The sequence below is a fragment of the Melitaea cinxia genome, chromosome 14, assembly GCF_905220565.1.
Source record: "Melitaea cinxia chromosome 14, ilMelCinx1.1, whole genome shotgun sequence".
In the NCBI taxonomy this organism is placed as follows: domain Eukaryota; kingdom Metazoa; phylum Arthropoda; class Insecta; order Lepidoptera; family Nymphalidae; genus Melitaea; species Melitaea cinxia.
In genome coordinates, this window is record NC_059407.1 from 16,416,128 (window position 1) to 16,432,077 (window position 15,950).

At 35.0% G+C, this 15,950-nt stretch overlaps 1 protein-coding gene across 1 annotated transcript in view; it reads left to right on the plus strand.

Moving 5' to 3' along the window:
• Nucleotides 1–281: 281 nt before the first annotated feature.
• The window catches only part of LOC123659526 (low-density lipoprotein receptor-related protein 2), a 278,192-nt gene continuing 262,523 nt past the window's right edge, over nucleotides 282–15,950 (plus strand). Inside the window, exon 1 of the mRNA XM_045594737.1 lies at nucleotides 282–675. Coding sequence (XP_045450693.1) covers nucleotides 585–675 — 91 coding nt within the window. The 5' untranslated portion in view covers nucleotides 282–584. The remainder of the gene's footprint in view (nucleotides 676–15,950) is intronic.

Below are 15,950 nucleotides of genomic sequence, written 5' to 3' on the forward strand. Positions count from 1 at the left end.
TTTTTACAGTTACTGTGTTATTTATTGTATGATGTCTGATGAACATTACTATATGATCTCTAGTCTAGTATTTAAAAATATGCTCTAGATAACAGAGAGCAATTTTAAAATTTTCAGAATTCTTACATTTTTCAATTTTATATTTATTACAGTTTTGATTTCATTCATTTCAATTATTATTATTTTTTTTAAGATGATATAAGCTATGCAAAATTATAGTAAAGTTATATTTTGTGACGTGATTTAGGAATTAAGTGTCGCTTCGTTCGTTAGGCAGTGCGCGGCGCGTCGTTCGCCACCCCACCTGAGCCGGCCGGCAGTCGCTATCGCGCGCTTGTGTTGCACGGTAGTTCGTTGCCGCTTAGAGCAGCGACACGTCACTAACTTTCGAAAAACGTAAAAACTTTCCAAGAAAAACTAACCAATTAAATTGGGCCAAACAGACTCCACCCAACGTTTCAACATTTGTTCAAACTTTTGAACTAACTAGATAGGGTTTTTCTAAGATTGTCCTAAGATCAGTGCTTGTGTTTGCCAGTAGCAGTGTGGTGTACGGTGTTGATGTGGTGTGTAGTGGTCTGAAGATGTGGGGCGCCGGGGAGGCGTGCTGGCTGCTGGCGGTGGTAACGCTGCTGGCAACGGTCGCCGCTCAGATCGACACGAGACGATTATCAGGTCAGTAAAAGTAACCTCGAAATCCACATTCGAACACTTTCATAATGGTCGAAAACGTTCAAATTTACACAGTTTTTATTGAAGCTAAAATAATAAAAGAATACAATAAAAATTACATTTTAAATATTAACTTATTTTTATAACGACAAACTGAAAAGTTTCGAGCAGGTAGACTTTTTTATCTTATGAGAAAGTTCTTTACTGTGCTAACTTAAGGATTGGTTTCTTTTTGAGGTCGCTAGGCGTCGACGGACAAATATTTAATAGAGTTTTTGTTCGACCGCAGGAGTAATTTATTAAACATTATAAAATATATAAAATATCAAAGAAAACGAGTCTCGCGGTATATTGAGATTAAAATATTCGTGTAACTGCTTCGTGTACTGTCCGTGCTTGGCGGTTCTCAGTCGCGGTTTCCCTACGTTCCCTGACCCCGGCTAAACTAGTTAATACTGGTTTCGCTCTGTTTAGAACTCATTAACTTACAATTTATTAAAACTTGTTATTTTTTTTTCTATATTTAAATTACAGCAAGCATAAAAAGTGTTTTATTGGGTTATATGAAAATACATCTTTCTCGATATAAATGTGCTTTCTTTTCAATGCAAAAGACCTAATGGTACTGTCATTTTATACTTTGAAAAATTTACTGTTTGTAAATTATTTTGTCCATTAAATTTTTCAACTGGTTTTAGTCAAAATGAGCACGAAATAATTAAATATAGCTTTGTAAAGAAGTTAGCGGATTCTAGCTACAGTCGCAGTTGAACGAACGTTCCAGTTCAAAAGACATCAACGCGTATGATTTAGTAATTAAAACAATGAAACAATGTGTTTGTTACTAGTTAGTAAATTATATCAATCAAATCAAATACTAATTTTAAATCCTTGTGCTATTAAATATAGTACTTGTTTAATTTTGTTTAATATTTGTGGAGTACAGGAAAATGCGATCTTATTCGTAAATTATTTTATTCAATGACAGGAAATTAAAAAGAGCTATTGTGGTGTCACCACAGATTTATAATATTGGATTTAATTATCTCCGTACTAAATGTTAGATTGTCGACCGATAGCTTGCCAATATAGTTCTCGTGTCACTTTGCGTTTAGTAGCTTATTGAGCGCTTTTAATGTAATAAATAATTTTGACATTGCTTTCTCTTCGAGGGCGATATTCTGTATCAATAATGATCAGTTCTTGTGGTGTCGACCTCTTATGTGTATTCTTATATTCAAACCTACCTCTTTTATTTTAAGGTAGTAGGTATAAGTAGTATTTAGTTTCTGAAATATGAAACATTTTCAGTTTCATTATATTTGCTTAAAAGCCGACGGTGTTAAATAAATTTTTTAATACAGTGACAAAATAAGATACAGTTGAAAAAACGTGTTTGACGAAATTTAAATATATGTATCTGCTGTATATATGTAAATAGTGGGAGTATTCTTATTTTTGTTAAACCGGTTTTATATATTTTTGTCCCTCGACGGCTTATTCCTTAAAAACGATCTAACTCAATTTAATTTTTATTTATTTATCAAAAAACAAAATTAAAAATTCTGATTCAAACAAGCATTTAATTTTACGGATTAAAATCATTATTGTCTTCATTTATTGATTATAATTAAAACTGGATCTACCACCGATTCGGAACGTAGATTCTGCAGAGAAGAATCAGGAAGAAATTCCGCAGTTACTAGTTTAAGAAAAAGGTGTATGTCTTTTGCTTATTGGAGATCAAATTTTGGTATAAACTCTAAAAATTTTTCATCAGAACTTTTATCGGAAATCTATTACTACTAACCATGTTTCGGAAATACATTATCGAAAATAATTTGAATATTTTTTTTGTTATTGTTTTTGTTATTTTAATGATAAACATTATGTACGTGGACGGTTTATTTAAAGAGTAATTTGCTGAGTTGTGTTTCTTGTAGTAGCTTTAAAATATATGTAATTAATTATACAAAAAACTTAACTGAGGTAGGGCATAGCAGGACATGCCCTGCTCAAAATCCGGACCAGCCCCTGGCTAGGGAAGTACCTCGACCTTACAGAAGATTGAAAAAGAAGAAGTGTTGTGTTCCTGTGGTGAGTAAGGTGACCGGAGCTCGGGGGGGTGGGGGGTCGGTAACGCGCTTGCAATGCTTCTGGTTGTCTTGCAATGATCTAGAGGCTACGGTAATCGCTTACCATCAGGTGAGCCGTAAGCTTGTTTGCCGGCCTAGTTGTATGAAAAAAAAAACATATTTTGAAGAGTGACTTTGAAACCTACTTGACTGCTATTTTTAATTACAATTTTTATTTTGAAACGTCTTCCTAATACATACGTATATTATGATAACGAATTTGATTTTAACTCGTCTTTATACTTAATCAATTAAATTGATGTTACAATTAATACTATAAATATTAATAATTTGAACATCATTTTATTTCTGACTACAAACATTAGCTACGCATAACTCTGATTATAATAAAAAAAATGCTAGTATGGGGACTCCTGTTGAAGGCTCGGAAAGTTGGAACTACACAGCACAAACACAAACACCCAGCCAAATATTAATATGGCCTATACACTTCAAGAAAACGCGAGTGCAACCGCGGCACACCTCTAGATTATATGAATATCACACGGTAATGTCATATCCCTGATTCATTGGTCACATTCGACATTGACCGCCGGAAGTCGATCCGTCTCGACGTGTCGCCACTAAACGAGTAACTTCCGGTAGCTACAGCGTCACAAGCCGACGGGAAAACAAATCTTATTCAATTGCAATAAAGACCATTTTCGAGTATATATCACGAATTGTACTTAGAAAATATCTTAAGGTAGTGCAGATGTATTTGATATTAAACTCTTAACTAATGTGATAACGTTGACATTTGTTTGTGTTGTTGAAATGTGGTTGACCCCAATGAAATTGTGATGTAGGTTACGATTGTCATTATCGCTTACATCTAGGTTTTACTTAACAATGACTAAAATAATTATATCTTTATATGGAGGTGTGTTTTTGTAATTTAGCCATGGCTTGTTTGAACTGAAGAATACCTATTTAAATGGAAACTCAATAAAATGGATGATAAATAATCTGTAATTCCGTTCACATTTATTTAAATTTAGCTGATCTGCTGTAGTCCTTAGATACGAAATTAAGTAAATGTATCGTTTTTAAAAAAAGGCTTATTTTGATAATGACAAACATAACAAGAAGCTATAATTCAATTTGGCGCAAATCTTTTTAAGTTATGAGCGCAAGTACGTTTCAGCGATTTATTTAAAAAAAATAACACTAACCCAACGTAAAAAAAAATTAATAAATTCAAAGTAGGTGATACATAATATTCATCCTAAAATTATATGAATATGTAAATCGGTTGAATGTCACGTAAAAGGTTACATTTAGGAACATACGACCGTGTGTATGTTCAACAAATATGTATATATCACGCCTAAAAAGGATAACATTTTAAGGGGATTAGAATTAGATATATACCTAGGTCTTTAATGTAATGTCGTCTTTTGAGTTTTGACACCTATGCAATACACCGGTGTAATATTAATCCAATTAATTTCTCGCAATGTAAATGAAAAATTAAAATATTTCGAATGCACAATTCCGGTGCAATGATTTCACAAAAAACTTACTAGAAAATTTCCAGCGATTACTATCAAAAATTCACAAAATATTCTCGAACGATCTCTTGCATAATAAACATGTTCCGTCCTTGTTACACCTATAGTGTACAACGAGGATGGCATACGACTGGTTTGTATCACCTTGAACTCGGTAACCGCTACTCGTATTATAAGACTTGATTACTTGTTAACAGACTACCTATTTGAAAAAATGTTTAATGTTTTGCAAATATGTGTATTTATAATTATATATTTTTTATTATGCTACATAATCTTAAACCCTGTATGGTATCTTTATCGATTCATAAAATGCTATGACTATTAGATGTAACTGGCGAGTTTCTTGCCGATTCTTCTTCGGCGTAGTTACATGATATTACAGATGTATATAAGTAGTATATGTATGTTGTTATGTATGTATATATGTATGTAGACGTATGTGTGTGTATATGTGGTGTATGTATTTTATATGTTTATTTTTTTTTTATTCCTGCACTCGTTGCTCGGGTTTACTGGAAGAGATCTCTTTTAGAGATAAGTTCACCCTTTCCAACATCCTATATTATAATGACTATTGTAAAATTACTTAGTGCGATAAAGATACATCGCGAATCGATGGTATCTCATATTAACCACATTTGATTCATCATTACTAAATAATTAAACTATAAAATAACAATTCCAGTGCTTTTGAAGACTATTTGAATTGAACTCGTAAAAAATATCATCATTATTACTACTACTACTACTATGACTACTGTAACATCCCACTGCTGGGCACAGGCCTCTTTCTGCTCGTAGAAGAAGGATCGGAGCTTAATCATCCAGCTGCTCCCCTGCCATACATACATCTATGCATATACATATATCATATACATATATCATCTATATCTATACTAGCTACAACAATTTAAAATAATAATTAAACAAAGTATCACAATTTTTAATTTACAATCCTTTCAAGAAGCCATTGCCGAACGTGGCAAGGAAGTGTTATGTATTAGGTAATAACAATTAATCGTAACGTATAGATTGGTTATGCTGGCACGCGACGAGTGAAACTTCAGGAAATTACGACTGCGGTTACGAGAAACATCGACTTTTTTTGTTGTATTTTTATATTTTAATAAAACAGAAAGTATTGTTGAGATAGTAATTGTATTTACTGTTTGAAAATTTCAAACTGAGTGTACCGATATTGATGATTCTTTTTGTAATCCAAAGCTGGGTTCCGTTTTAATTTGATCGAGATATGATGACTACTTTAGGAGTAATCTTTGATAATGCGTATTTACTTGACTATTTTTTCGTCTACCTACGTCGTATTACTTGTCGATGTAATTAAAGTCGGTTTTTTTTCGTTTGCGAAACAAGAATTATGATCTTCATGTAAATAAATCAGTCTGTCTATACAATAATGAGTAATATAAATATGTTTAGAAGTTGTTGTTAACTATTGAGGTGAGGTGACGCCGCGTTGGCGCAACGGTCACAGCCATGGACTATACCTGTTGCGCTGGCGGTTGCGGGTTCGATCCCCGCACATGACACATTTGTATTGGCCATACAGGTGTTTGTCGTGGTCTGGGTGTTTGTGCAGTCCTTGTGTGGGTCTCCTTACCGTGCCTCGGAGAGCACGTTAAGCTGTCGGTCCCGGTTGTTATCATGTACACCTGATAGCGATCGTTACTCATAGTAGGGAATATATCCGCCCACCCGCATTGGAGCAGCGTGGTGGATTAAGTTCTGATCCTTCTCCTACATGAGGAAAGAGGCCTATGCCCAGTAGTAGGATATTATAGGCTGAAGCGTAATTGAGGTGAGGCACAGCGTGAAATATCCAACTCAAAATCTGGAGCAGCCCGACCGGGGAAGTACCTCGATCTTACAGAAGATCACAGCTAAATAATACTGCTTTCAAGCAGTATTGTGTTCCTGTTGGTGAGTAAGGTGACCAGAGCTCCTGGGGGGATTGGGGATTGGGTCGGCAACAAGTTGCGATGCTTGTAGTGTTGCAGGCGTCTATAAGATACGATAATCGCTTACCATCAGGTGAGACGTACGCTTGTTTGCCGACCTCGTTTGATAAAACAAATATTGTTAATTATTTTGGTTTTATTTAAACGTATATTATTCACATTTGTTTCAGAATCAATTTAATTAATAACTCGCTGACTTTACTCTAAATTGCTGTTTTGTCAATAACTGTCACGTAATAATAAATCGCTGATTAAAAAAAGAAGCTGATTCAAGGCAAAATTGTAACAGATAATATTTAGTTAAATGGGTCAGCTTAAAATGACGTACTTTGTAGAATTTATATATTTTTTTAGTAATTATTATTAAATACATTTTTGACAAGTCAGAATTATTATATTTGCTTTTAATTTGAAGTATCGGGCGTACTTCCGAAATGCGCATACATAATTCTTTCTAACCATCGAATTCTACTAAAAATGAGATATTTCTACACGAAATGTTATGTAAAAGATTAAGTTTATTAATTGAGGAAAAACAGGTCATATCTGACGCCCTGTTAAAGTCTATTCGTTACTTATCTGCAGGATAAATTTTATACACAGCGTATGGAACCGGCCCTACGTCTCGTACAGGTAAATCATGGCTTTGAAATATTATTGTCGAAATTCAAGAGACGCGAATGCGGTATGCGAATGTACGATAGAATTCTTTTGTTTCACAACCATTGACCTGTCAGTACGTATCCTACATAGTTATTATGAACAATGCAAGCAATGGAGTTAGTTGTATAGACGTTATGGGGGTCAGTGACACCGTTGGAGGTACGATATTCTTTGTAATTGCATCTTAATCCTTTGTGTTAGGGCTTATTTTTCTTTGATTGACAAAATCAGTACGTTTTATTCAAATGACACTAATGTTATTTTAGTACGGCTGTGATTTTGATGGTTGCCTGTTAGGAATATAAAAAGAATTGCATTTATGGAATGGAAAGGTTTATTTGATATTAAAATAAATAAATTTTATTTTTGTTTCATCACAAAACTGACGTGTTTTTATTTTAAATAAAATTTAATAAAACCATGAGTGAAAAAATAATATGACTAAATTTATATAAATAACAATTATCTTTTCTTATAGATAAAAAAACAATTTCCTACATTTTATGTATACATCTATACAAATAAATAAAATTATAGTGTCTGTTTGTAATATTAAAATAACCGCATTTTACTAAATACATATGGATATGTATACGCGTACATATACCAAAATAACATTTTTTACAATTTTTGTCTGTCTTTTTGACTGTCTGTCTGTCTGTCTGTTTGTTCCGGCTAATATCTGAAACGGCTGGACCGATTTAATAAGGACTTAGGCTACTTTTATTTTAGAAATTTGTTTATGTTACAACTCTGCGAACTGAACAATAACTTTTATGTTAAATTCAACGCGGACGAAGTAAGGCTAGCTAGTCTTTATATAAAAATGTAGTGTAACGGTGTTTACTTACGAAACCCGTCAACCGATTTTTACGTTTTGTTTTGTATATATATTTGCGTAAGACAATAGATGAAGTAAATTTCATATCGCTAGGTTATTAGGACGTGCCTATCAAGTTTTTTATTTCTATTTCAGCTTATCTCGTCTGGCGTGTCAGCTAGTAAAACTTTGTTAAACTTCAATATTTTGGTACAGCCCTGCGGTCACCAACCCGCCTGCCCAGCGTGGTGACTATGGGCAAAACACATGAGTTCACGTTATTTTTTACGCGAACTTGTGGAGGCCTATGTCCAGCATTGGACTGTATTAGGCTGAAGTGATGAGTGATTTTGGTACACATTGCAATGAGATGTCACCGTGTTTTAAAGTTCCTAACAATAAACTAGTCTCTAAAAGACAGTTCATTAAACTCTGTGCAAAATCGCTGTGTCATGGTGAACTAGTTGTGTGCCGCGGTTCCGCCTTCATGCAATTATCGAAGGCTTCGTTTCGGGAAAGTTTTAATGAATCGCTTACAAATTAACTGGGGTAGGGCACAGCAGGAAATTTCCTGCTCAAAATATGGAGCAGCCCGACTGGGGAAGTACCTCTACCTTACAGAAAATTACAGCTAAGTAATACTGTTTTTAAGCAGTATTGTGTTCCTGATGGTGTGTAGTAGTAAACTGCTCCGCTGATTGTGTGTCTGTTGGCTATTTATATTTATTTAACTATATAACTATTATTTCTATATATATTTACGTCGTGGGTGTCGTAAGAGGCGACTAAGGGATAACAAGGTTCCACAACCACCTTGGAACTTAAGAAGCCGACCGATGGCGGGATAACCATCCAACTGCTGGCTTTGAAATACACAGGCCGAAGACGGGCAGCAGCGTCTTCGGTGCGACAAAGCTAGTACTGCGGTCACCAACCCGCCTGCCCAGCGTGGTGACTATGGGCAAAACACATGAGTTCACGTTATTTTTGGCGTAAACTTGTGGAGGCCTATGTGGACATAGCAGTGGACTGTATAGGCTGTTATGATATTTACGTCAAAAAATTTTAGCTATAACAGTCGCCGGTTACCTATAACACAAGCATTAAGTTTCTTACCTTAACAGGCGACCGTGTTTCGTGTGTGAATGTTACAACATATAATGTGTGTATGTTCGAACCGGATTATTACATAATCAATTAAGCACAGCAACTGGAAATATACAATTATTATTTTAAAAGAAATAATAATGGAAACATCATAGATTAATTTTAACAGGATGTACGTTTTGTATGTAACAAATTTATTCTATATACCGTTATCTGAGTTTTGTATAGATGATCTAAATGGTGAATTATTACGGTAATTCGCGTCAGACTATCATTTATTGTTACTATAATATTTTCCCATTGTTCTGCGTCATTAAGTTAACGACAGAAGTGAGCGGACGCCGTTCTAAGGTATCTGTCATACTCGACCTAGCGGGGCTGTAAATACTATTCGCGAGTTTGCGACAGAGACAAATATTTAAAATATATTCTAAGATAGACAGTACAATTCATTGGGGTAGATCACATCAGGATATATCCTGCATAAGCTGGAGCGTCCCGTCTAAGGAACCTACCTCAAACCACAGCTAAATAATAAGTGGCCAAAGCTCCTTAGAAGAGTCGAGGAATGAGGGCACGCTTGCGATGCTTCTGGTGTTGCAGGCGTTGGTTTGTAGACTAGGGTAACTACTTACCTACCTAGTCACATTAAAAAAAACAATTGAACGACTACTCTGCAACGATTGGCAGACTAAGAAGACGAACAAGGAAAAAGCAGGAGCTACAATTTTAAATGGTTTCTCTTATCCAAGTTGTAATATTATTAATGAGAAACTTAGTGATTTCGGACTAATTTTAGTCCGAGATTATAACACAGGAAGTGAAAAGTTTTTCTTTGTTTGTTAGTTTGTTTAAACGCGCTAATTTCAGGAAATACTAGTTCGAATAGAAATATTCTTTGTGTGACGGATACCCAATTTACAGAAGAAGGCTTATGGGCCATTTTTGCCTCAAATTAGCGCGTGTGAAACCGCTGGAATCGGCTATTTTATAATATAAATGAGTAGGATGGTTGATGCTCGAATCTTAAGTGCTCGTATCTTCTGTTATTATCATAAACTAATATTATTACACCACAAACGATTCAGTTATCGTGTTAGAAAAGTAGGACGTTAATTTAAACAGTAATAACAAATATACTTGATATGTCTCTGGCGATAAGTTTATATATATATATATATATATAGTTATATATAGTTATGTCCATAGGCTTATAGTGCCCTTTCTTTTGTTATTCCGATTTTTAGTTTTGTAAGTGATCGTATACTTGGTACACTACTGCAGCTTACATTAAGAGAACTAATTATTCTATCTTAGTATCCCTAATGCAGACGTCAGTCCACCGACCAAACCTGGAGATAAGTTAGCTACATTCTTAATCCCTATAATATTATAAATGTCAATGTTTGTTTGTTACGCTTTCACGCGAAAACTACTTAACCGATCATCATGAAACTTTGTACACATATTCTTGGAGGTATTAGAAGTAACATAGGATATTTTTTATTTAAAAAAAAATCAATGCGAACGAAGTTTCGGGTAAAAAAAAAAACTAGTAGGAAATAATATAATACGGTATATTTCAACTAGTAAATATCGCTATGGTCATTAATAGTTAAAATTTATACTATTCAAATATTTTTGTAATGATAATAATTTCAGTTGTAATAAAAGCTATGTGTTTTTATACCTACTTAAAGAAAAGTATTTATTCCTTTCCCTGTTCATTGCTCGATCGCTCACTGTACCATATCCTGTCTACAGGCCCCTAACTTCAATTGAATTGTATGGTTTAGTATTTCTCCTAATCATTAAAGCCAGATTTTTGCCAGAATCTAATATATAAAATTTTTGTGTCGCGGTGTTTGTAGTTAAACTCCTCTGAAACGGCTTGACCGATTCTCATGAAATTTTGTGTGCATATTGGGTAGGTCATCCCCCTAAATGTCAAGGGTAGTCCAACCCTATTTTTTTTTTTAATTTTTAGATAAATTATTTATTATTTGTTTTATTGTGATTTGGCGTTGAAAAATACATACAATCCTAAATTTTCACCCCTATAATCCCTATTTTTAAATAGCGTTTAGCGGCAAGACAACGTTTGCCGAGTCGGACGACGGCATATACAAACATATGCGTAATAAATTATTTTATTCTTAATATAATAAGGTAGACTTTTATAAATTAACCATGATATTACCTATAATTATAATTAGTAAAATGGAGATTTGAAAAGCCTTATAATTTTTGTGTTTTGTATTAAAACCTTGTAATCCAGCTGTTAATACAATCGTTGTTATAACAAAACGAGTGATAAATGAACACTATAAAACAATGTCCGTCGATGTTGTTTCAAAGTGACATTGATAGAACAATTAACTTATTTTTATTACCGATGAGATCACGATTTCTTACTTAACGCTTTTATTTACATATTCATATTTATTGTACATCGATGTTGATTACAGGAATAACGATTTTCTTAAAAAAAATAACTATTTTTTTTAAATATATAACTCGTCGGCAAACAAGCGTACAGTTCACCTGATGGTAAGCGATTACCGTAGCTTACGACTGCAACATCAGAATCATCGCAAGCGCGTTGCCGACCCTACCCCCTGATGAGCTCTGGACATCTTACTAACCACAAGAACACAACAGTGCTTGAAAGCAATAATATTTGGCTGTGATCTCTTGTAAGGTCTACGTACTTCCTCAGTCGGGCTGCTCCAGATCAAGACCAACCTATGCTTAATTTTTAGATGTTTCTCGACAAATAGTTAAATCTATAGCTATATTGTTCAAACAGAGTAGTGTATATACAAATTACAAAGTACACTGATAAGAATTAAAGACTTCGTTTGACGAGTTAATCTCAAGACTGAGTGTAATTATAATGATCTTAGTGTATATAAGTTTTACTGATAAAGGTACGGGTGTAGGCTATACATAATTGCGTTATGACTTATTCTTTGTATGACTAATGTAGATTATCTACATTTGGATGGTACTTACTAAAGTACAATACAATGAGCGTCTTCTTGGGAATGCTTAAGAATCAGTCTCCTGTGTCTTCACCCTATTTGGCAGTTTCGAAGCGTCTGTTAGTGGCTTAAACGTAGGCAATGACAAATTTAACGTTTTCGTCAATGTTTATATCTATACACTAACTGACCCCGCAAACGTTTCTTTGCCATATATTATATTGTTATTAACCCGCTTACCCCCCCCCCCCCCCCTTATAACTTAGAGGTATGAAAAATAGATATTGGCCGATTCTCAGATCTACCCGATATGCCCACAAAATTTTATTAAAATCGGTCGAGCCGTTTCAGAGGAGTTCAATGTTTAACACCATGACACGAGAATTTTATATATTAGAGATTAATACGTGAAGCAAAAATGTTGTACCCCTTTTTACGAAAATCGTGCGGACGGCCGAGTATGAAATAACGAACACTTATAGTTTATATAGAGGAGTGCAGAATGCTAATATATTTTTTAATTGTGTATCAAAATATATTAAATTAACAAAAAAAAAAATATATTGCACGCACTACCATGTATATTATATACTCTTTTATTTATTATTATATAAGTATAGTCTTACAGCAGAACGTTAATAATGTTTAAACTTATAATTTAAATTAATTATGGTCGAAATTCGACCACTGAGCGACCACTATAGTTAGAATTAACTTTCAATAGTACATTTTATACAAGTGGGGTAATAACCATAGTAAACCGCGCAGGTCGTCTAGTTAATGATAAAAATCATATAAAACTAGCCAAGTGCTAGTCTTACTGATACACAAAGAGTCATATCTCTACCATTATATGTATAACATACAAAATAGACGCAGATAAAGCACGTTTTCTGCACGGACACCCTCTTAGATTTTAAACTTTATTGTATACTAGTGACCCAACCCAGCTTCACACGGGTATATTAGCGCCTCATACTCAACATCCCCATTAGGATTTAATCCAGTGTCGGGGGTCCGGAAACACACAATATACAAATAAAACGCCCAGACAACGAAAAATATGTATATCGCAACAGTCAGCGCAATAAGTCATTGCTGTGGCCGTTTCGCCAACGCGCCATCGGAAATGGCTGCATCAAACAAGTTCCGTCTTCGGGGCGAGGTGGTGAATCCTAGCGCGACCCCATCTCGCCCCACGGACGACTGCTCACAAGTGGTGGTTTTTTAGTCAGTAGGAGTCTGACATAACCCTCTAGCGCCTCCGCGCCGGAGGGTATCCATGATGGATTTTCCCCACGTAAAAAAAAATCAAGTTCCGTCTTTAGTGTGTGATAAACTGGCAGACAAACACATGCAAAACTATTTTAGTATATACGAATATATTTTTTAAATAATCTAGAAAATGTTGTTTTATGTTAAATTTGCACATTTGTGCAAATATTTATAATGCTCTACATTTATTTGTAAACGGTGACACAAATATATGTCCAAGAATATGGGCTAGAAAGAAGGACTTATCAAACAAATGAACAGACAAAGAAACGATTTATACAAGATAAAAATATTTACTAACCGTTGACTTTCTTTGTTCGTGTGCAAGTTTGTCTCAGCAAATCTATCCTACAATATGACCACTCATGTTTACAGAATAGGAAGGTTTTATTACCATTCATGATAACCTATATAGGTTGCAAGTCTATCTAGGTGGCTAATTTCATCCATACGTACTTATATATTTCTAATAGTATATTATAATAAATGGTTAAAGGCGGTATTCTCAAGAACTCCTGGTTGGAATCGAAAAAAAAATCTGTGTAATAGCCGATTATCACGCTATGGCATTGGTCATTCCTATTAAGCCGATGACTACACTAAATGAGTGAACACTTATACACGATTGTGCCTGTGACATTCTACTGCTGGGCATAGTTCTCTTTCCCCCTTTAGAAGGGTCGCTGTTCCACCCGGGTAGATATATTACCTATTATGTGTAACAATCGTTATCATACTCGTACATATCTATGATAACCGGGACCGACTGCTCTGCCTTTGTTAATGAGAAAATGAAACCTCATTTCTGAAAGAGTTTTATTTTTCATTATAATATATTGTTTGACATGTTAGTGACATGTTCGTTTATGACAATGTTCTTTTTCGAGTTCTACTCCCTAAAGAATCGATTCTCATATAAGGTCCCCGGTACGAAAAATATATGAGGAGTCAAATCTACTGAACGAATGGCCTCGTTACGTTTTTGTTAACGCCATCTATCGGAACCTAATAGAATGGGGATGGCGATATATGATTCGTTTATTTACCATTTGATATGATGGTAATCCGTGGGTATGGTGGTTGTTGGTGACTATGGGTAATACATGAGTTCACGCCATTTTTGCGCGAAATTGTGGAGGCCTATGTCCAGCAGTGGATTGCGATAGGCTATAGTGATGGTGTTAATCTTTTTCTTAGATTATAAAACTTTTTTGTGGCTCTTTAGACAGTCGATCTAAAAGAGAATCTCCAGCCGTACGTCGGAGCTGACACATACTCTTTTTTCACTTCATTTTCTTTTCGACACTTGTTGCATGGTAATATACAGAGTCTTTGCAATAAGAAACGGATTTCAATACAAATACCCTTATTTTGGTGCGAACAGCCTTCATTGATAGTATAACATGAATGCGAACATCTCTGCGGGAACGAAGTCGAGTGCAAAAGCAAGTGATAGCACATAATATAGCTTACGTGCTTCTCAGTGATATTTACTATCTACATAATTATAAATGTAACAACATGTGTATTGAAAGTCACATTAGTATTTATATTTTAAAACAATGTAATCGTGCATAAAATGTGGGTCATGATTAGTTGAGACACGTTTCGTATTTTGTTTTGAGAAACATACAAACGCGATCGACGATGCGTTAGCGCAGCGGTTACAGCGCTGGATTGCGGCTGTAGCTCTGGCGGTTACGGGTTCGATACGTACATGATATACATTTGTATTGGTCATACAGATGTTTTCCGTGGTCTGGGCGTTTGTGCTTATGTTTGTGTTCCCGGATCCCCGACATAGGAGTAAATTCTAGTGGGGACCGTGGAGTATGAGGCATTTATGTATTTACTTTGCACCAGCGCGGAACGTAGTTTCAGACGCCTTTGTTGAAACTGCCAAGTGAGAACGGATTATTAGAACTACTAAAATTAAATAGGTTTCAAGGCATATTGTTTAAAATAATTTAAGTTCAAAGGTTCAGTAGTTATCGCTGTAAAACCGAACAAAAAAAAACCGGCTCTCCATTTATTAGTATCTACATAAATAGATATAAATAAACACGGTAACAATGCGATCCAATAAATAGGAACTATGAAGCGTTCACAACTAGCTTATATACATTTTATAATTTTTAAAATCTCGTTGTCGTAGAGAGGAATGGAAGAGGAAAACATGTTGTGCCGACCCTACATAAGTGGGATAAGGGCAGGAAGATGATTAAAATCTCGTTGTTTGGTAGTTTGATACCACATTATTATTTTTTTCGGTTGATTCAGCTCGTAATATTCCTGTGGGTATCCTCTTTCTCTTACCTGCGTCTTTACGCACGGTCGAATTCACCACGCTGCTCCGCTGCGGGTTGGCGGATATATGAGTAACGATCGCTATCAGATGATGTATAATATGATAACAACCGGGACCGAGAGCTTAACGTACTCTCCGAGGCACTATAAAGTAATATTAATATGTATATACGAAAATATTGTTCAGGAATTAGAGAAATAATACGGTTATGTATAAAAAAAGTTAATAGTTATATCTTAAGGAAAACTTGAACATAATTTTTCCAAGTCATTCATAACAAACGGAACTTAAGAGACAGGCTATTAAATGGTAGTAGTTGGTGATCGGTACCGGCTGGCACCGGCGCGCGCGCATACCTACACACACATACATACACACGACACTTGTTGTACACACGTACCGGCTCACACACACCTGTCAGTAGCTTGTGTATGCCAATAGCCTGTGTGTATCAGTAGTTTAAGGGCCTGTTTCACCGGCTCTAGATGAT